Source organism: Channa argus, chromosome 4 (assembly GCF_033026475.1).
Source record: "Channa argus isolate prfri chromosome 4, Channa argus male v1.0, whole genome shotgun sequence".
NCBI classification, from domain to species: Eukaryota; Metazoa; Chordata; class Actinopteri; order Anabantiformes; family Channidae; genus Channa; species Channa argus.
In genome coordinates this window covers 2,705,257-2,727,399 of record NC_090200.1, presented here as the reverse complement: position 1 = coordinate 2,727,399, position 22,143 = coordinate 2,705,257, and the positions used below count along the sequence as shown (strand labels likewise).

The 22,143-nt window shown below is 43.3% G+C and overlaps 1 protein-coding gene and 1 long non-coding RNA gene across 7 annotated transcripts in view; one reads left to right on the top strand and one right to left on the bottom strand.

Moving 5' to 3' along the window:
• agap1 (ArfGAP with GTPase domain, ankyrin repeat and PH domain 1) overlaps nt 1-22,143 on the top strand; it is a 126,296-nt gene that overhangs the window by 35,923 nt on the left and 68,230 nt on the right. For all 6 annotated transcript variants that reach the window (XM_067499912.1, XM_067499911.1, XM_067499910.1 and 3 more), the window contains exons 2-3: nt 21,167-21,225; nt 21,330-21,417. In XM_067499912.1, the coding sequence (XP_067356013.1) occupies nt 21,167-21,225; nt 21,330-21,417 (147 nt within the window). The remainder of the gene's footprint in view (nt 1-21,166; nt 21,226-21,329; nt 21,418-22,143) is intronic.
• Nucleotides 8,495-15,369, bottom strand: LOC137125034 (uncharacterized). Its single transcript, XR_010914081.1, has 3 exons — nt 10,829-15,369; nt 9,790-9,890; nt 8,495-9,646 (listed from the first exon to the last, which is right to left on the bottom strand). It is a non-coding gene; the product is annotated as an uncharacterized lncRNA (long non-coding RNA).

Here is a 22,143-nt window from a genome sequence, read left to right as displayed (position 1 = left end):
CCTATACTAGTTTAAGGATTTTCAAGACCTTTCCCCAGGCAGGGGTTTCTTATTAGCACCTCAGAGGTCGAGTAACACGTTTAGCGGTGTGGGTCTGACACGAGGAGGTGGGGCGGGTGTTGAACCGAGGGCACGGCTTTGGCATTTTTAGGATTCCTGAGATGCGGTCAAAGTGGCCGCAGGTCACATCAGCCGTGAGGCTCGACGAGCTGCGAGGACACGTGTCGTTGGAGGTGGTGTGGCGTCCTGTTTAATGGTCGACAGCTTTCTAGTCGCCAAAATAACTCTACGTACATCACAGAGGTGCAGAGTCTGCGGGTTTACTAGTTGACAGCCAACAGATGTTTGTCTAACTGATGAAATAAATGCTGCAGCGGTGACTAGAAATGTGTAATAGCTCAGGTGGGACCAGCTTTAAAGTTCCAAAGTGAACACAATAATTCCAAAATATAATTTTTAGCATTTGTTTATTAGTTTATATCATCCAGTGTGATAAAGCAAGGAGCCTGCTTTTTAGATATCTTGAGAGTGGGAGCATGTTGGCACATGTGCAGCCGGAGCACAGTCTACCCCTCCCACCCCTCAGTGAGGACAAGGTTATGAAATCTGAATCCCTTATTAAATCTATTTAAGTAGTTAGTTGTTTTCTGCAGTCAAATGTTATAATCTGATGTTATATTGTGAACTAGGGGCCTAGTTCTGTAAGTTGGATTCTTTGCTTCTTCCCCCGTTAGAAAGCTTCCACTGTTTACATCTTCGCTTTCCTAACAACGAGTGTTAAATGATAACACACGTGAACACAAATTATTACATTGACCTGTTCAATGCTGTAGAAAGATGTAAAATACCGACTTGAAATTGTTCCCCCTTTATAATTAGAAACCTGCAGATGGACATTTATGTTAGAGGAAGTTGTTGGCAGAACACAGACAACCTTTTAGAATAGCTGAGAAAATTGCTGTGGTTGCACATCACGCACATCACACACACACACACACGCACACACGCCGGTCACACCCATACCCTCCTGACCTCACAATATCTTAATGGAGTGCACTGGCTGGCCAGCAGCCATGTTTAGGGAATAAATGTAGGGGAATGTGTATGAAAGGGTGTGGATGTGGGTGTGTATTCAGGGCTGAGGATGTGTGTGTGTGTGTGTGACCTATATCCACAGCCATGCAGAAGTAATGTGCACTGCCTGTGCGTCAAAAGGCACTCACGCATTTGCCTGCGTATACCTCCTCTCTATCGGAATGAAAGGACTCTTCCTCGTCCTCTTCCTCTGCTTCCCCATCACCCCGACTCCCTCACACACACATCAAATGTGTTGGCTCACAGTTTCGCAGCTCCTGCAGATAAACGCGGCTGTTTCTTAGTTAAAGCTTTGATCTTCCTCACTGCTGTATCTTTAAAGTAGGCCTGCATTCACACTCCACTGCCTGTTCCATCTTTGTGTGCAACCCTGTCTCCTAGAAATGTCAATGTCAATGTCAAACTCAACAAATCAAGCACAGATGTTTTGAAAATACATAATGACACAACCTTTATTTATTTAAATGGCGAGTTGCAGATACGTGGATCCTGATCATGTCAGTAAAACAATCCCAGGCATTGTGCTTCTTTTCTGCCAAGTCCCAATCTTGCAGCGCAACATACAGCTGCAGCTTATAAACTAATTTCAAATGAGAGTTAACGTTAGATACATTTCCAGAAAACAAAATCTAGATTAATTTTCCCTACTTTGCTAAAATGTCTTCACTTTCCAAACATCTGTCCTCATTTAGCAAAATGTCTGGACTTTAGTGAAATGCCCTGCATTTCCCAACATGCTCTCCCTCTCCTGAAATGTTCCCCACTTTGCTGAAATATACCGTAAAGGTTTAGAACTGTAATTGATGGATCATGGATAGGCATGCAGACACACACTCCCACACACACTACGCTGCTTTCAATAGCGAGAAAATCCTATTAGCAGAAACGCTGCAGAGAGATGGAGGGGTGACGGAGTGGGGCCCCCTCCTCATTCTCCGGTTAATCCTCCCTTTCCTTCTAACCTCCTTGTTTCTAATTTTTTCATCTTGTCATCAGCTTTTCATTGAATTTAACTTGTGTGCTAGTGTGTTAGCTTGAAGCCACAGTTCTGTAAATGCTAATGTCTTAGCATGTAAATGAGCAAATCCTGAGCTAAAATATTACCGTGAGACATCTCTCATACCTGGGGAGCAAACACGAGGTTGATGTGTGTTGTGTGTTGCTGCACTGTTCTGAGCTTGTTGGAGGGGCCTTGGAGGTGACATCGAGGGTCTTGCCATATCAAAACTGGGCCAAAGACTGTCCTGGTTCTTGGCGTCTCCGACTGGGACTTTATTTCTGGGTGTCTGTTCACCCTAACTGCTCTGTTCTGACTGGACCATTTCTACAGGGAGGTCAGGCCGGTGGAGCGAGATGAGAGGGAGCACGTTGTGTCCGTGCGTTCAAATAACTGGACCAGAGTGTGACCAAGAGCCGCAGCCGGCAAACACAAACGCACCATCATAAACACACACCAGTGTAAAGAGATAAATTACTTTACCGCACCAGGAAGTCGTGATGGTTAGATCCTGTCAAAATCAAGCTTCCTCCTTTTTTAGCCTGTTTTCTAATAACATTTAACAGTAAAACACCCTAAAAAAAGAACCCTACTTAAATCTTGTGCAGTACTGTCTGTTGCTGTGGCATCGGCTGATGGGACTGTGTGAACTGTTTCCAGTTGACTTTGAAGTTTTCTGCTCCATGCTAATGTATGTGTGTGAATAGAAATGAAGTGCTGCTGCCTCCACATCTGCCTCATTTCTGTCTCTCTGCTGTTTCACTCACGGCTCCTCCTCCTCTCCCCCTCCATCGGGCTCTTTCCCTTCTCAGTTGACTGCTTTATCGCCTCGGTGGCCGGAGGTTGCTCTGGGGTCAAAGAGCATGGGCGGCAGGTCTCTCCCCCTCTGCCTCCCCCACTTCCTCCCTAGACCCAAATTGGAGCTTGTGGCCGGTCTGTGTGTGGCATAGAGGGACGTGCTCCCTTATTTGAACAAGCCTTCGGAGGCAGTGAAGTAGCACATTCCACCTCCCTGTTAGTGTGGTGCTTTCTGCTTCATCTCCAGCAGCCGCACAACCTGACAGCAACTGTGTGTGTGTGTGTGTGTGAGAGAGAGAGAGAGAGAGACGTTGCCCTTCACGGTCGTCCTCTGACATGATTGTTGTATGGATCTGTAGTGTGTGACCTTACAGTGTTATTTCTTCTAAAATGATCAATCAATAGACAGATCAAACACTGCTGGAGCTTATTGATCCAAATACTCGAGGTCCTTGTTCAAACATACAACTTTGTCCATCTTAAATTATTGATAGGATGTGGATGAAGGAATAACAAGGAGACTGTGACTTCAGTCTAATGGCCGAAATGAGAAGACACGTGCACATTTTAAAAAAGAACTTCATCATTGTGACAACACAGGTGCAGCTTTAAGAAACGTGCTGCGAAAAGCTGCAGCCCCAATTCAAAAAAAACGTTGGGACGATGTGTAAAACGTAAACAACAGGACAAGAGTCCGGGGGCTGAACTGGCTTGTCTGCAGTCCAGATCAGAAAAGAAAAACTCCAGCAACAAAATCCAGGACTGTTGAGCAGCTAGAATCCTGCATCAGATAAGAACGGGACAACATTCCTCCAGCAACTGTCTCCTCTCCTGTTAAAAGAAGAGGGGGATGCTACACAATGGTCAACGTCACCCTGTTACAACTTTATTCTGCCACCGAATTCAAAATGAGCTCATATTTTATGTCTCAGTTTCAACATCTGATATATTGTTTATGTTCTATTGTGAATAGAATATGGGTTGATGAGATTCACAATTATTGCATTCAGTTTTTAATTTACGTTTTACACATTTTCCCAATATTATTTTAAATTTGGGGTTGAACAACACACAGATGATAGCAACTAAAAAGCTCCTTTCAACGCCGTCAACTACATGCACATACATTTTGCAGATTAATTACATTAGCAGAATAATAATTAGCATAATGCTAACATTAGCTTAACAGTAGTCATCAGCAATATTGTAAAAAAAATAAATCACAAAACTCGTGTTACCCAGGTCATTTTCCATCCCACTGAGGAAGAGCTCCTTTAAATTTGTGTCAGAAACATTAGGTCTGTCCCAGTTGTGTCCGTCTCCTTTTAGTGTCCCCCGGAACCATTGTAGACAACTGTTGTAGCAACGTTTCCAGGGGCCACATATAGATTTGTAGATGTGTTTTTAGCTTCTCCCGGACACATTTGCGTTGTGTTGTGGCTTTTTGCACTGTTGATGCCGCGTCTGTGTGACACTGATGACGTTGTTATTTTAAATTTGCTGGTGTTTTATCTCCTTGCTGTGCCGTGAGCTCTCAGGGCCAACTTACCTCAGAAATAAACACTGCAGGCGTTTTGGGCTTCTTTGCGTCGCTTTGACTGGATTTGTGCAGTTGTTTTGTCTCTTATTTTTGGTCATTTTGTGTTGTCTTGTAATCCACCCGTGGCTGGACACTATTGGTGTGCTGTCTTACCGTTCTGCCTCCCCGCTGCTTTAAGCTCTTACATAAGGCTCAAATCCATCAGAGGACAGATGACGAGGACGCTCGGTGACGGGGAACCCCTTCATGCACATGCTGCACAGCATTAACTCTGAAAGACACACTCCTCCTCCTCGTCATGTTCCCAAGGAGAACTAGTAGTTGGAGAACAAAGGGAGCCGTAATCAGAGAGGAAGCAGCTCGAGCTGTTGGATGTGAAGTTGTTATTAAGCCTGAAATAACCTGAGCATCACTGCTGTGTTTGTACAAACAGAACCAGTTTCCAACTGAAACACAACCACACGTTTGCCTGATGATCTTTTCCCCTGAGCTGCACGACTGCAGGGTTAATCTGACAGCTTGCCCAGAATCAAATGACCCCGATCCTAAAACCCTGCTTCCTAACACTGCACATTTTTATTTACTTATTAGTTCCCTTGTAAAAGAAGCCGTGCAACACGTGTACTGCTCAGAGCATCCAGCTGGAGCTGATCCGCATGCTTTTAAATTGAGGTGAAAACATCCAAGCAGTGAACGGAATCGGCACAAAACCACAAGGCAGGTAGCAGTGAATACAAGCCTCTGGCATGCAGCATGTGTAGTCATGTTGGACTACGTCTTCTCCGCAGCAAGCAGTGTTTCTCCGTAGCTTAGATTTCACCTCCTCGGCCCAACTGATGGAGCGAGGTCACCAGGTCGCTGCTGCTGGCCGTTCACGGTCAGTCACTAACGAGCACAGGCTGCAGATTCATAGCTTTGCTGCACTTTCAACATTGGCAGATGTGGCTTCAAGGTGATTCCAGTTTGTTATTTTGGTTCAGTCACAAACATTTGGTTTACTTGCAGTAAAAGAATCAATTACAGATTATAGTTCTGCCCACAGCTTGGCAGGGTGTCACAAAAGAAAAGAGTGTGTGTGTGTGTGTGTGTGTGTGTGTGCACCAGTCTGATAGTCAGGGCGTAGATGATGAACCAGTTAGTAGCTGGTGTGTGATGGTGGTTTTATTTGATTTGGGATGATAATGAAAGCTGGCATGCTGCCAACTGTGTGTGTGTGTGTGTGTGTGTGTGTATATAGAGGGAGGAGGGGGATGGTTCTGTCCAGCTGATTAAAAGACTGATATTTAGGTCAGTTGGTGTGTGTGTGTGCATTAGGGTTGTGTGTCTATATATGTGTATGTGTGTGTTCACTGTACCTGACATTTATTAATTTATTGGTCGATTTTTGACATTCGATCTGCTGACGATGCCTAATATTGTCATATATAATCCGGAGGAGTCCGACGGGCCTTTGTAATAAGAATTCCCGTTCACCTTGTGAGCCGGCTGATGGGAAGTGCATAGGTCGGCAATATGTGTCGATCATGCTCCGCTCAGCATCCTACTGGGAGACGCCGTGTGTTTACTGTTCAGCCGCCTGATTCTACTTTTTTCCGCTGTGAGACTTAAAGATTTTCCTGTTGGTAACATCAAAATTGTCCAAATCTCTAATGAGTTGTTGTTAAAACCTGTGACTCGTGATGGCATCAGGAAATGATAAGTGACGCGTCACCGCTGGTCGAACCTGCTTGTCCATTTACAGACACTGTGTAGTGTAGTAGTCTTCTGCGAGTGTTTTAGCATGTTGTAGGACACACGTGCACGTGATGATGGTGATAGAGGCTCCAGAAAGACAAGCGGCTGTAAAGTTCACTGATAAAAAAGGTGTGGTTTGGTTTCCCCAGCGTTCCTTCTAGAACAAATCGAGAACCAGTTTGAACTAAACACGTTTATTCACTAGTGGACAGTTTGGACCCTGTGTCCTCTGCCGTCCTCTTCCTCTCTGCAGCCTTTTCGTCTCCACTTCCTTACACACAATCGGCCTCTTTCTCCAACACCTGCTGCGGTCGTGTGACTGAGGCTCGTTTCATTTCGCCGCCTCTCGCTGCCAGCAGCTCCTCCCGGCATCTTCGCTCCGTCGCTCTCTCGCCCGCTCTCCCTCTCTCCGTGGGACGGCCGAGGACTCGCTCTCCTCGCTTCCACACAGGACTCGCCGTTGTCTCTGGACGGGAACCGAAGCGGTTGGCGGCTTGTCACGTAGCCAGGACTGGCTGAATGTTCTGGTTCTGATGGGAACGTTTCAGGAGAGCTGAAGCTGTGGGTGCACTACTAAACACTGAAGTTGTTCACTTTGCATGTTTCCTTCCCTGCTTCCTACCTTATTACTTTCCTTATCCCCTTCCTTTCTTCCATCGTTCTTTCCTTTTGAATCTCATTCCTTCCTCCTGTCCTCGTTTCCTGCCTACCCTTTTCACCCCTCCTTCATTCTCCCTCCCTACCTTCTTTCATCCTAACGGCTTTTTTCTACTGACCATCCATCCCTCCTCCCTCGCTTCCTTCTTTCTTCGTTCTTTCTTCTTTCCTTCTTTCCTTCTTACCTCATTTGTCCTTTTCTTCTATTCTGTGAACTTCCTTCTTTATTTTCATCCTTTCCTCTTTCCTCCTGTCCTTTATGTTCTATTATTTTTTTCCTTTTTTGTCTTCTTTTCTACTTTTTTGCCTCAATCTCTTTCCTTCCACCTTTACTTCCTTTCTAGTCACTTCTTCCTTCTTACATTTTTTCTATACTTCCATCGTTCCCACATTCTTTCCCTCCCTCTTTCCTCCTTTTGCACCATCCTTTTTTCCTTCCATCCCACGCAGCCCTTTCTTCCATTTCTTTCTCTTTCTTTGCTACCTTCCTTTCTATCCTTTCCATTTCCTTTCCTACTATCCTTCCTTCCCATTTTCCTCATTCCTTCTTTATTGAATCTTGTTTCCTTCCTTCCTCCTCCTTTGTCTTTACTCCTATTTTCTTCTTCCTTCAGCTTCTTCCTATTTTACCTTTACAATTTAAATTCACAGACATTTCATAGCTGTGCAGCTTTTATTTGATCTCTCTCACAGAAGCTTTTAAAGTTGAGAAGTTGAAAACAGCAGCAAAGACTTGTTGGTATATAACTGAAAACCCCAAATGGTAAAAGTATAAATTTCTGTATAAAATGTAAAAATCCTATTTTCATTGCCTGTTTGAAGCACTAGTCCGTAAATAGGAAACATGGGAGATAAAGAAGAAGTGTGAATAATCAGTAGATGTTTCCTCTTTCCACTTCCTGAAGGGGCAGATGTCATTGATCCTTCCCCTCAATCCCAGCCCATTACCAATGACACTGATGGTACTGTGTGTACAGTAGCAAGTACACAGCCTTGATTCACTGTGGCAGTTGTGAGGTCAGCAGAGGGAGGTGGGCTGTAAGCAGAGATGATAATGATGATGTTGGAGGACGCGCTGCTCTTACATCAGCATGTTTGCACTGCTGATGATGCTTGTCTTTGTGTTTACACCAATGTTCAGTTGATTCACACGTTTTTATTCTTATTTGCTGTCAATATAGAGTAGAGTTTGTTTAAATTCTACTTTGAATTACATCCTCACCAAACGGGTAATTAAGGATTCACATAGATGACAGCTTCTATAGCCACACAAACTTAGGATGAACTACTTGTCCCAGTGTGTGTGTGTGTGTGTGTGTGTGTGTGTGTTACCTCTCAACAGCCTCCTGTTGTAATTACTGCCCCTGCCGGGGCCCAACCTGCTGTCCTCTGTGTGAGTCTTTATTCAGCTTGACAATGACCCGGACACTGGTGTGAATACTAAGCAGCCACTCACACCAGCCGTGCTTCAGCCACCAGGGTCAAAGGGCAACTCCATTTAACCCCCAAAAGGGAACAGACATGTGATACTTGTAAGATGTGTGCATTAAAATGTCCCAACTAAGCCCTTTAGAAGTTGCATGCTGCATGGTTGAGCTAAGCAGAAGCTGGTTCTGGTTCAGTTAAAGACTGGTAACATCACCACTGAGTCTCTGAGAAGTGCTGGATTTATGTAGCTCAGTTTATTAGCTCAGTTTTTACACGTTTTAGCTGCAACAAGACATTTAACACAAAGACAAATTAAAAACCATTTTCATACATGCACTACAATCATGTTGCATTCAATGATGAATATTATAAAGACAAAAAAAGAGATGCACAAGAAACGTGCTTTGATTTGTGAAGTGAGCAGTAAATTTGAATCTTCTATAGTGAGTGTTGTATTTTCCTTAGTTCCTTTAGTTTTAATCACTTGATTGTACGTGTTTGTGCCTTCTAAGTTTTTTGAGGAAGCAGCTATTATCAGCTGTTTCATTCACAGTTTCACTCCACATTTATTCATCTTGACTTTTTCTGTGGAGCAGTACAATTATATACTACTACAAGCCAGTTACACTGTCAGAGTTTGGATAAGTTTTAGTATTTGGGTGAAAATAATTGACATTTAATGTCACTTTTGAAGCTAAATGTTCGACAACACAAACACAAAGTAACATGAGCTGTAATATTAATTTATATAACCGATTTAGAAATTTCATTGTGCTTCTGCAATGTCATGGCTCAGCTGTTTGTTTATCCTGACTTCTCTAATTCTTAGTGGATTGATGATGAATTTAGTTCACAAACGGGATTTTCAACACAAGTAATAAACTATTTGTGTCTTTCTTGACTTGATTATGTGACTAAAACAGAAGCTTTTCGTCTCGTGTTTACAATCAGTGGAACCTCAACAGACCTCTTTGTCTCGGCTCATCCACGGTTGGTTGCCTGCCGTCTTCTTCCTGTCCCGACTTCCTCCTTCCCTCAGGCAGCATTAATCAGATTGTGTGTGTGTGTGTGTGTGTGTGTGAGAGAGGGAGTGAGGGAAGCATCGGCACACACATATGTAGGAAAGGTATTAGCACAAGGTATTTGTTTTTTATTAAAAAGCCACAGTCATCAATCAGAAAGATTGTGAAAGAGTGTGTGACTTAAAAATAACTTTGTGTGTGTGTTTGCATACACATAACAGTCATCAGCTTAAGTTTGTGCTTGTGTGTGTGTTTGGTCTCCACATTTACACATTCTTTACTTCCTAGCTCTTTACGCTTCTTTATATTTCAAACCCCTCTGTGCTTCCATTGTTCTTCAATATGCCGCTTCCATCTTTTTACCTTGTTATGTATCTGTTATGGAGATAAGAGAGAAAACATCCAGCATTTTATAATAAAGCAGAGAACAAAGTGAAAAATACTGTATGATCATATATCAGTCGCGTGAGTTGGAGTGCGTTAATACTTTAGCTTAAATCTAACTCTGACTTGTTTACTTGTTTGAGTGGCTCTCAGCTCTTTAAGCAGCTCCAATGCACCGTCCCTCCTCCGCTGGGGTCGTCCCTCTCTGGGAGGGTTGTTATCAGCTCTGCGGTGGCTGCAGGCAGAAGACCAAATGAACTCACACACATTGAAATGAAAAATGTGGAAATTCTTATAAAGCTGTCATTTTTAGTTTTCTGGCCAGAAGCTGTTTGCAGTTTTATTTTTTTGAGCCACGCGATCAGGGCTGTGTCTGTTTTTACCACCTTCAAACACAACAGAACCTTTTGCATTGTTCACTTTGAGTCAATTTGAAAGTGCTAAATGCTATTTTGGAAAAGTGTGATGTTGGTAGATAAACTTCACAGGCACAGAATGGTGGTTTGTAGCGTACATACAGAGCAGGTGTGCAGCTCTGTGTCATGTGTATGTGTGTGTTGTTACCTGTCTGGCAGGTTTATTTATGTGTGACACTTGAACAGACACTAACACTCTGAACTGCACACACAAAGACACCACATCTAACATCTGTGCTGTGACGTCCCCTCGTCCTTCACAGCAACATCATCCTGCATATTTTACTGCTTATTGTGTATTTTTATTTTAAAACTATTTTCATTGTAGGCTATCGTTTTTCATAGGATGGTGTGAAATAGGATGATGCAGAAAACTGCACATAAAAAAGGTGAAAACGGAAAAGTTTGTAGATTGATAGGAAAAAAATCCAATGTTTTCCTTTTAAAATAACATTTTCAATGCATTAAAATGCAAAGTTTTAAACTAAAACAACATGGACTTAAATTGAGTAAAACAAATGAGAGCGGCTAAATCCCAAACTGCCTGAACTGCTGCCGAGATTTAATCACATAAAATGAACATAACGACAGAAACACTGACCTGATGTAAGTGGCTAAGACGACAGGAATCAAACCCACAAATAATCAAAAATACACTATTGAGGCTTTTGTACATGATGAAATACACATTTAATGATTTAAATTCAGCATTAGATGTAATAAAATACAGCAGCTGCTTGTTTGTATATTTTTCTACCTTTAGTTCAGCTCAAAATCCCGTCCGAACCATCATAGTTACAACCAGCATCCAAACACCAGATGAGGACAGATACATTGATGCAAAGAAAAAGAGAAATGCGTTAAGGATGAGTGTACGATGGAGACTAATGGTGTGAAGGGCGAAGCCGCGATAATATGTTGTCATGTGTGACTGATGAGGCAGCAGCTCTCTGATTTGTCACAGTCAGACGGCGGCTGCACCCCCAACACACACACACACACACACACACTCCCTGCCCTGAGGGAGCGAACAGCCGCGCTCCGCCCATGATCCCTCTGAGTGTGTGTGTGTGTGTGTGTGTGTGTGCTAAAACAATAGTTCCATTAGCACCTCAGAGTGTGTGTTTGTTATCAAGGATCATCTATTGAAAGCTGCCAGCCTGCATCACCCAGGGCTGTGTGTGCTGCAGATGGGGCTTCATACTGGGACAAAAACACTGATCTTATCTCGAGCCTTTATTTGAAATCTCTTTATTTAGCGAGGCGCTACTGGTTAACTCCCACCCGCCTGCATCACATCACATTTTCCTTTGTTTTCAGACCCTTTCCTCAGGTTGACAAAGGACTGATACCACATACAAACAGCAGGATGAAACCTAGTCCATGAACAAACTCCTGGCATCCAAACACGAGCGGCGTGTGTCAACACTGTGTCCAACAAACACACCACATGTGAGCTTTGTTTACGAGCGTTGGTGGGCTCGTGGGCGTTGTGAAGCCAAACAAACTGAGTCCAGGAATGCGGGGCAGTCAGGCCTTTCGCTCGGGTAAAGAAGTGGTGGATCGATTCCCGAGGTCGTACGGCGGGTTAAAGGAGACGCACTGCACCTTTAAAAGCATTTGTTGAGTCTTTGGTGACGAGGGACATCAGAGCAAACACTTTCAAATTTAATATTGATTGATTTTTCTGGGCATTTTCTTAGTCAAACAAGTCGGCTTGGCGTTGAAAATGGTGAACAAACATTGCAGTGTTTGTGCATGTTCAGCTTACTGTCAGAAAGCCCTGTAGTGAAGGAGGTAGAGGTGGAGGCTGTTTTGTGTTTCTGAATAAAAGATCGCATGGCGAGTCTCAGTAAAGTTGATCAGGGAACATCAAGTTTCAAAGTAAAAAGTCAGTGATGTAGCTTTTTACATTTTGTTCAAATGAAGGTCAAACACAGTAGACTCTGTCTCGCTGAGCCTGGAGCCTGAAGCCGTATTGCTGAGCTGTCGAAACAGCCACGTGGAGAAGGAGGCGTCTGTAGTTCGGTGCTCGTCATTTTGTACATCCTGTTCCCGTCAGCGTGACAGCTCCCGCCACAGTTCAGCTTCGGACATGAAAAGGCCAAAATAAAAACCTGCCATTAAAATCCAACGGGACAAACGTGATCCTGGCACATTTGCACCAGAATTAACTTTATACAATCTACAGAGGATCCAGGCGCCATCGTCAAGGGGTTCAGTTTGCAGCAGCTCGTCCTCTTTCAGTGATTAACCTGTGAAAGCTTTCTCCTGATTAACTCTGCAATATTTGTCATTAGTGTTTAACTTGGGGCTTCTTGTAAATCCACCAGGGTTTTTATCAGTAATCCAACACGTCAGCACGGTTTGGCAGCAGCTTGGGAAGAAACTGTATCCCAGTGTGGAAATGGAGGAACTTACTAAACGACTTAAGAAGTTAAATCATCACTTGTAAAATTATCCTTTTCACGCTTTTTTTGCATTTTTTTTGTGCAGCCAGTTTGGGCTTTAACTACTCAGTAAGACAAGTCAAGGGTCAGTTGAAAACATAAGCTGAGGAGACGCAAACCGTCATGATCTTTAATGTCATTATTAAACACACCCATTAAAGAGACAAAGGAAACACTACGGTGACACGAGAATGGAGCTGTGGTTTCGAACCTCCGCGACTTATAAAAAAGACTCGGACGGCGTCAGTTTGCTTTTCCCAGGCAGCATGAGCTGCTGCATGTGGTGACTGAAGGGTGGTTTCCCAAGAGAAAGACAAGAATCATCAAGTTTTCACTCGCACACTTTTGAATAACTGCTCAGAAATGTAAATGCAGCTAATGTGTTACAGTCGTCCACGTGCCGCCCCGACATTCCTCCGGAGTGTTCTGTAGATGTTTGGGTTCCCAGCATGCCTCAGGACACGTGCCGCTGAGATCATGGTGATGTTCATATGAGATACCGTTCTCTGCTCTGTGTCATTGGGCAACACTCATACACATATGTGTGCTCGTTCAGCGGCTGCCTGTCAATGCTCCAAATGTCAGCAGCTCTGGCCCTGAGGCCAAATTTAGACTTGACACACATCCAGCTGGATGCTGTGCACAAACAAATACAGCTCTGAACACAAAGCAGATGCTTATTACATAGTTCATCTTTCCCTTTTTATACTTTTTATATTTGTATTTCAGGCCTCATCAAGCCAATTCACCTAAAACTTTATTATAAAAACGAAAAAACAAAACAAAAATGCAGCTATATAATCATCTTTTCCTCGCTGCGGCTTCATGTTTTGGATGATGTCATTAAGTGGTTGAACTCCTTTGTCCTTCAGAGGTGACAGCCTGGTGGGGGCGCTCTGCCGCTGACACGCCCAAAACATTGACAGATCTCAGTCTGCATTCCTTTGAACTGACGAATCCACCCCGTCAGCAGTAAAAAGACGGGACCTGAACCTCGACGGGTTCCTCCTCAGCCACACAGATGCTCCCCGACACACTCTCGGTGCCAGCCTCCTGTTTGGGCACCGTTCCAGGGCCGAGGGGTCGATCCGGGCCAAACCCAGCAGGGGGTTGGTGTGCGTTTGGCACCAGCGTGCCGTAATTACCAGCCGCCAACTGTGGCCAGCTTTGGCTGCGGCCGCTAACCAGCCTCTGTGGGCAGAGAGCAGCCAGCGGTCGTTTAGAGGTCGACTCTGACTGCTGGCAAAAACAATGTTGGACCCGACGTTCGGCCGCCTCTGCGGCTGCTGCTTGCTGTCATTAACGCCGCTGACATCACGGCGCACTGCTAGACGTCCCAGGTGATGCCAGGAATTTGTTTTACTCATATCTGGCGTAGCACAAATGTGCTGGCAGTGGCTCCACTGACGTCTTATGTGAACAGATTGTGAGGTTAAGGTGAAGTGTCTCAATGTGAGCAAACAAACTGTTAGTGCTGAAACAGTCGATTAGTCAAGAAGGAAAAACATCCTCTGGCTCCAGCTTCTCCAGCTCCTCAAAATTACACCAAACGACAGCGATTCGTATCCTAATGTGACACCGACCGTCAGCTGATCTGTTTTACATCTATGATGTGAAGCTGCACAAAGGAAATAATCAGAATTCCAGCTGGATCATGTGACTCATTCACAAAGTATGTCGGCAAACAAAACAGTGGCTCTAGATGAGATTCTCCTGGTCGGCACAACAAAACACAGAGGAGCTGTGTGTGTGTGTGTGTGTGTGTGTGTGTGTGTGTGTGTGTGTGTGTGTGTGTGTGTGTGTTGGCCAGCTGCCAGCTGTTCTTGATTCTCTGATACACTCTGTTTTATCTCTGACTTCCTCTCTCGGTCTCCTCTTCTCTGCCACACTTCATCCATTTGTGCCTCAGATGCTGCCGCCCTCTGTCTGACCTCTCTCTGTAACACTCACCTCCTCATCTTTCCCCTTCATGTCTCTCTCCGTCTCGTCACTTTGATGCTCTCTCCATCCGTCTTGTTTGTCGCCACCTGGTCGAGCTGTTGTTCAGGGGCTTCGTGTTTCGTATCTGCTGCCCCTTCACCTTTGGCTTCTTCTCCGTGGAGCTGTAGCTTCTTTTAGGTTGTTTTGGTCACTTTCCACCTGCAACTTGATCATTTTATGTCTGTTTTCTTTAACTGTCTGGAGTCTTTTTGTATCTGTTTTCCACATATCTGTGGCATTTGGTCATTTTGTGTCTCTTTTTGGTCGTTTTGCAGTTGTTAGTAGTGTTTTTGTGTTTATTTTGGTCACTGTAGCTGTTTTTCTATATTAATGATTTATAATAATCTTGTTAGGTCACTGTCATGTTAAAATCTCAGGTCCCCTTTGACTTATTGTCCTGTTTGGTAATATCTATTTTTTGGTTCCTGACCTTGAATAGAAAAAAAAAACAGTTTTCAACTGTAGCGCACTTTTCTAGAGAATTAAATTGAATTAATATGCAGATTTGCAAATGGTGAAATGTATTTTCAAATCTCCTGCAAAAGGGAGCTTGTTCTCAGTTGGTTTGTTCTCCCGAAAGCATCTCTGGCCAAACACAAACACGTCAGTGTCGCTGGTTTGTTGATTCTAAAGATTCGATGTTTGGTCGACTGCAGCCAACATCACTTCCAGAGGGATTAAAGTCTGTGATGAATTTGACCTGTTTCTGTTCTTTCTGTACCTACTGGACCTTTTCTATGAATCACAGCTGTTGTGCTGGTATTTCAGAAATAAATAGTCCGTTTTCAGGCCGTGTCTCAGTCGTACCTGTTGAGTTTCAGGGGATTCATCTGTGTCAGGCCCAGTTGAAGCTCTCAGTGTTTTGACAAGACTTTAAACAAGGACCATCTCAGTTTACATTCCGTGACAAGTGAAAACAGCTTTTAGATCACTGGATTTGAAACCTCTGATCTGTGAACCTTTAGCTAATGTATTTGCTTTCTCTGCTCTAGAGGATGCGAACAGAATTGAGAAATGCTTGTAAAACATTTGCTTGCATCCACATTCAGATACTAAAACATTCAGTGCAGGCCGTCAGTCGCATGGAGCAATGCATCAGAATCAGATTTACATTAAAAAACCATTGAGGTATAGTGATGAGATACCGGGCTAATAATAAGCTGCAGTAAAAGTTGTATTATGTGCATGAGTTGATTTTTTTTTTTTCAACATTCCAATAATCCAGCGATACTAACTTGATATTGTGACAATTTTCGAATCGTGACCAAATAAAGGCAACAATTCTGCAGATGCAGAACAACGACTGTGTCCGTTAAGCTGAGGCATTTGTGGTTGTACTAGTTCAAAATGTTACATGTTTGACACAGAAGTGACTTGGGAAATTTTGAAGTCCAGTGAGGAAATGAAACTCAGAGTCGTGTCATTTTTTTCTAGTCCTGGCTCTCATTTGCATCTTTTGATCTTCGCCTCTCGTTTCATCCCTCGCTTCCTTTTCCCTCCTTTTGTTTTTTCCATGTTTGTATCGTTTCCTGTCACTGTAATCTTAACATAAATCCCTTCAGGGAACACGTGTGTTTTCTATTTCTAAATATGTTGCCAAGCAGGCGCCCAAATGTGTGTTTGCAGGAATAGAAATCTTCAGCAGGTATTTTACAGTGGCATTCAAACTTTGTTCAGAGCTTGTTTGAGCAGGTTTGTCGTTCTTATGATCTTATTTATTCCAGTCTCTGTGATTCTGTTTCCCAGCTGCTTTCACGTAAACACCCCCCCCCCCTCCAAAAAAAAACCTGCAAACATGCCCCAGAACAGAACTGGATTTTATGGTTTAGCTGCAAACCTGACTGTTTTGGTCTTGCGTTGAAGGACTGGAATCAAAGATGTTTGGTGGTAAAGGCTTTCTCCAAGTTCACAGCTCTCACGTTAAGATCCAGGTTTTTAAAAGGGTTTAAGCTTTGTTCACACGCGATGTAATAGAGCCTGAGTTTTTGAACCCTGCAACTCCTGCATTGATTATTCTCGAGGTTTGCTTGAACTCTTTATGTTTCTCATAAAGAAATGTTGAATTTTAGAGATGGTGGGTTTTGCTGTTGTTGTCAGGTTTGATTTCCCTCTGATGTCACATACTCAGACGTGCTGAGATTTGGTCTGATTCAGTGGATTCAACAGCGAATGGAGGAGAGATGACTGATTAACATAGAACATAAAAGACACAGAAAACCAGTAAATGCACTGGAACAAATTTATTTCTGGCAGTCAAAATCCAAACAGTTGACTGTCAGAAACCCACACGTTTCTATAAACTGAGCATGTCAGCTTGTACTTCATGGATGTCCTTTAGATTTAGGATGGATGGTAGTAGTGGTTCATTTTGAAGGCTTGTTTTTTCCAAATCTGGAAAATGTTCTGTCGTTGAAAGCCATGAATTTAATAGTGGTGTGTTCCAGTGTTTTATAGGCTCTTGTAAATTCAAAGTATCCACTTCTTTCCAAAACTGGACTGGAGAGGAATGTGTGTGCATAGTTTGCTGATTGTCCTCCAGCAGCTAATCCCTGCTCACACGCAGCCTTTTCCAAACTTTCACGGTGTAATAAAACACCTCGTGCGCCAGCAACTGTCCACGCAAAATGTTATGACCTTGTTAACCGTCGCCTCTAAACCCTTCCAACGTCTCTCTGAAGTCATCTGTCAGCACGACACCCGGCTCCTCACGTGCAGTGGTGACAAACCCCAAACGGTTCGGTGAAGAAACGGGGGAAAGAACATGAGAAGAACCGAGCACAAAAAGAGTAACAAACGAGGGGAATGAAGGAGAAGAAATGATGGAGATTATTCTGTAGACTGACAGGTGTCCCGATGCTTCGCTTTGAAGACGTCCTCCTCCTCTGCAGCGGTTTGCTTTGTATTCCTAGCTGCCTTTGCTTGTTCGTGCAGCTCTCCGTTGGTCCAGGGAGACGCTAGGTGATGGACGGACGGATAGATGAGTATCTTCAGTCCCATGAGGCGCATTCTCATTTCCATGTTTTCTCTCCCTGAACGATGACGAAGTTTTCTTTTCTCCCCATCTTTATCCATCTGTTCTGTCCATTTTGTCCCAAATGTCTCGTGTTTTTGCCTCTTCCTTCCTGTCATCCTCATCCATTCTTCCAAACAAAAGTGTCACTGCTATAAATACACTAATGACGTTTAGGTTTGTTCGTGTGCCATTCTCACATTCCCAGATGGTTTTGCTTCATCTTTTTCTCTCAGAAGCCCCCTGGAACTTATCCGGACTTTCCCTCCACGTGCCTATACAATAGATCCAATCTGCCCTTCTCTCTTTTCTCTGTTGGAGGTTTTCAGCAGCATGGAAACAGATTTTAGACTGAGTTTGGAGCAGAAGATGGACAAAGATGGTTGGGGTTAGGCAATAAAAACTCAGAAACTCAGTTTTTAAAAAAAAAACTGGCTTCCTGAAAAAGATGACAACCTCAGGCCAATTCTGTGCTTTTTGGCTGCAGGTATCGGCCTTTCACTGGGTCGACCATTAAGCCTGGTGAGGACTGGAGTGAGGTTGTGGTAAAGTTTTGGGCAACTGTACCAAAGTGTAGCTAACCACTTCATCTGTCTGCATTTGTACTGATCCTTTGAACATTCTCTTGTTTTGTTTTTTGTCAAATAAATCAGAATAATATGTGACAGTTATCATAAATGTGTCCATGATGCTCGGGGATGTTTTAAACTGCGTAAAACGAACACTCAGACCGTGTTTGGTCGAAAACCACGAATCTCCGAAAGGGAAAACTCATCAGCTTCTCATTTTGCCTCTAATTAAACAAGACAAAGCACAGTTGTAGATTTTTTTTATTTCCTCAGCAAAACAACGTCGACTTCATGACCAATTTTGTTTCACATAGTAGAATATTGGGATGTGTGTGTAACAGGACTAAGGGCAGGTTGAAACACTGCCTGTGCACCTTGTCTGATCTCCCAAGTTTATTGAGGCCTTGGCTTAGTGTGTTTACGGTCCAGAGCAGAGGCTGCGAGGTCATGGGAAATGGGGAAGGGGAGGGCGGAGTAAAACTGATGATCCTCCCACACATACATAAACGCTCTGCTTTTGTTCAGATTTGTCTATCAGAGTGTGGTAGTGGGTGTGTTATCGGGGAAGCTCATCCTAGTGTACTGACCTCACACTATTATAAACCTTCTCCAAGAGACAAAAGCAGGGAAAATATTAAGTAATAAGACCAATAAGTTCATATCAGTGGTGGTTTATCTTTTGTGACTGCACCCGCCTGGTGCCTGCTTTGCCACGGCCTCTGTGTTAAGTAGGCCAGTGGGCCAGATCCACTTAAAGCCTTCAGTCCATTTTTACTAATTCATCAGCGGCAATCTGTGTCACTCTACCAGAGAGAGAGAAGAGACCGAGGCTCCTAAAAGCCCCCTCCAGAACACCTCCAGGACACGAAACGGTGTGAAAATCTTTTATCTGCACTTGTGTGTTTCCCACATTCAGGACTCTGCTCCTGATGGAATCGTCCAGGAATTTTCCATGACTTTCCATGACCTGCTAATGTTTCCACGATCCACAAATGCCTCCGTTGAGAAGCCAAAAAGGTTATGATTAAAAATAACCACGCTGACAGTGTCTGAAGATTGAATTTGGGTTGTTTAATGATGATGCACCTTTAAGACCTTTAAGAGGTTCCTGAGGAAAGACACACTTTCACTTTCTCTGCTTTTACCTTTTTGAGTTTTGTTAAGTGACTTGAACTACATTGGAAAAGCTAAAACTTATAAAAAACTAGTGTCATCTTTCTTTTTCTGAGCTGATCTCCTACCCGTCTACTCTTCATTGAACAGTTGACCTGCTAACCCCCAGCTTCACTCTGTCGCTTGCCAGTCAAGCACAGTATTAACAAAAGTTGACTTTGGTTCCTTATTAAGATTCAACCATATGGCAAAGTATCGCTGTGCTCACGGTTTGCTGTGTGTCATTACTTTGGTGATATTTCACTTTATATAAACTGTGCTTACTTTGACAGAGTGTGAGGTTTTCAGATCGTATATTCCCTTTATTGCCACGTAGATAAAGAATAGCATCAAATACTCAAATCTAAGAAGCTGGAACAAGACAATTGTAGGTTATATTTCTCACAAAGTATCTATTCATCATTTGTTGGCAGCACATTAATCACGTGAGTGTTGGAGTCTCTACAAGAGACAGTTTTTCGGCTTCAAACTAGAGAAATCTGGTGTTTAATTAACATAATTATTTGCATATTAACTAATGATCTAGCAACTAAATAGCAGACAGTGAACCTGTAGCCCAGAGGCCAAAGCCCAGCTAGTAACTCAACCTCGAACGCTTCTACTAGTAGTGGTGCTGCTGCAACACCTTGTGGTTTTTTTACTGCTGTGCTGCAGCTCATCATTGCACATCATTCGTCTTCTTCTTGCATCGACTCATATTGAGCAGCTGTTGTGTTTTTCTCCAGCTGTTTTGGTTCCTATGACTATCTCCCCCCAAAGCTTTATCCTGCCTTAAAATGATCTGTAAGTCCAAACACATCCATCCATCACATTTGTGGTTGGATGGTATCTGTCTGGAAAGAATCCAGAAAGAAGCTTCCCTATTGGTGGACACACACACAGAGGGGGGCATTGTTGAGGTTTCTACAAACGCAAGCCTGTGTAGACTCCCACCCCTCCTGCTCCGCTAGGCAGGATGTTGACCCAGCTGCTTCCTGTTTTCAGGAACCTTCCAGTTCCCCTCCGCTGGTTCCCAGTGCAACCCACCGACATGGAGGGAAATGACAATTAGCAGCTCTGCGAGGTGCCAAGCAATCAGCTGCAGTATAATAGACCATGTTAGCGTTTCTTTAGATTATCTGTTGGATATTAAACGCACTTTTCACACGTGTTACAGAATCAGGATCAGGGGTCTCGAACCTTAAATTGAGTCTCAGATTCACAGCAAAAGTATGTCCATCAGTCAAATAGAGAATCATCTTGAGTCGTTCATTGTAAGACTATCAGTCATCTGTCTTAAGACCTTCAAGAATTCATTGTAAGACCTAAATGTGTTTGTTCTTCTTCATCAGGAGATTTAGTTAGTTAGTGCTGATCTTGAACTGTACATCTAAAGATATTGAGTTCACTGTAAAATTGTTTGTCTTAGGAACTTGAGTAGTTCATCTGAAGCTCTTGAGTCTTAGGTTTTTTAGAGATAGTGAGATATTTTTGGCAGAAATGTCCAAAAAAAAAAAAAAAACCTTTTAAAAATAGATGACGTGAGTTGAGTCATACATGTAAAGGGTTGTGGTTAAGGGTTAAAGGTCCTGAATTGTTCATCCTAATGGCATTAATCCCTCATTCATCTCCTACTCTCAGCTCTCCGTGTTGTTTCCGACTCCCTCTGTCATTGTGCCACGTTGTCTGTTTGTGTCCCGTTATCCTGCTTATTCTGCCGTGACCCTCGTCCTGCTGTCAGTCCGCTGTCAGCTCTAATGAGACTCCATCTTCATGCTCTTCCTCACTTCTTCACTGAGTGGGAACAGATTGGTCCCGTTGTTACTGCGCCAGCTCAAGTGCAGCTTGTTGTGATGTGTTGCTGATATTTAAAGGGAGGCAGCACATGTTCTTCACAGCCGACCAACGAGTGTTTTTTTTTTTATCTCTTACAGATGCGTTTGTGAACAGCCAGGAGTGGACGCTGAGTCGAACGGTACCAGAACTTAAAGTGGTGAGTTCAAAACAACTCTTTTGAATTCAGGGAAACACCGCGATGGGAGGATTTTGTGAAACCGTTACAACAAAATAATCAAAATCCACTCGATTTCTTCTCAGGGTATTGTCGGTAACCTGGCCAGTGGTAAGTCAGCACTGGTCCACAGGTACCTGACAGGAACATACGTCCAAGAAGAGTCACCTGAAGGTAAGAACTCTTTCAAAATGTTTTGTCTCTTGATGGGATCTGGCTGGATCTGTTTATTGTGTCAATTTAAACTCGCCACCTTCCACTTCCAAAAAAAACAGGAGGAAGCAATAAACTGAGATTAAAACTCTGGCTGGCACAAACTCAAAACATGAATAACCTCCAGCTCCTGCAGCCGACGGCCCAAAGCTCATATCCCCTCGTCTGCATCTTCCTCGTCCTTCTTCCGTGTCTCCTCGTCCTGCGAGGGAAAGGAAAGCAGCGATTCGACAGGAGGAACAGTCACGCATGGATCTCTACAGAACATTGCTCATTCCTGAATAATTTAGGGAGCTTTTACACAAATTGTCCCAGAAAACATTTAAATAGAAATGTGCACAGTTTATGATCAGGATGAGTAGAACCTAGATGTAAAGCACCCACATGGGTTTGAGTTTGGACAGAGAAAACTGTAGGAAATCTTAGAAATCAGAAGAATTAGAAACAAAAAGATGTAGATGAACTTATTAAAGAGTATGAAAAGTGGAAACTGGGACAAGTGGTTCAAGAACGTTAATTAAGCTCTAGGCTACTTTAGTCGAATGTTCAATGACCCATAACTGTCTGATTTCTCTGTCCAAACCAGAACCTGTTACGTAAAACCACTGAATGTTTCCAAACTTATGAGCAGCGGAGATAAGTGTGAACATTTTGTCTTTTAAATTCCGCAGACTTTTTATTTTTGAT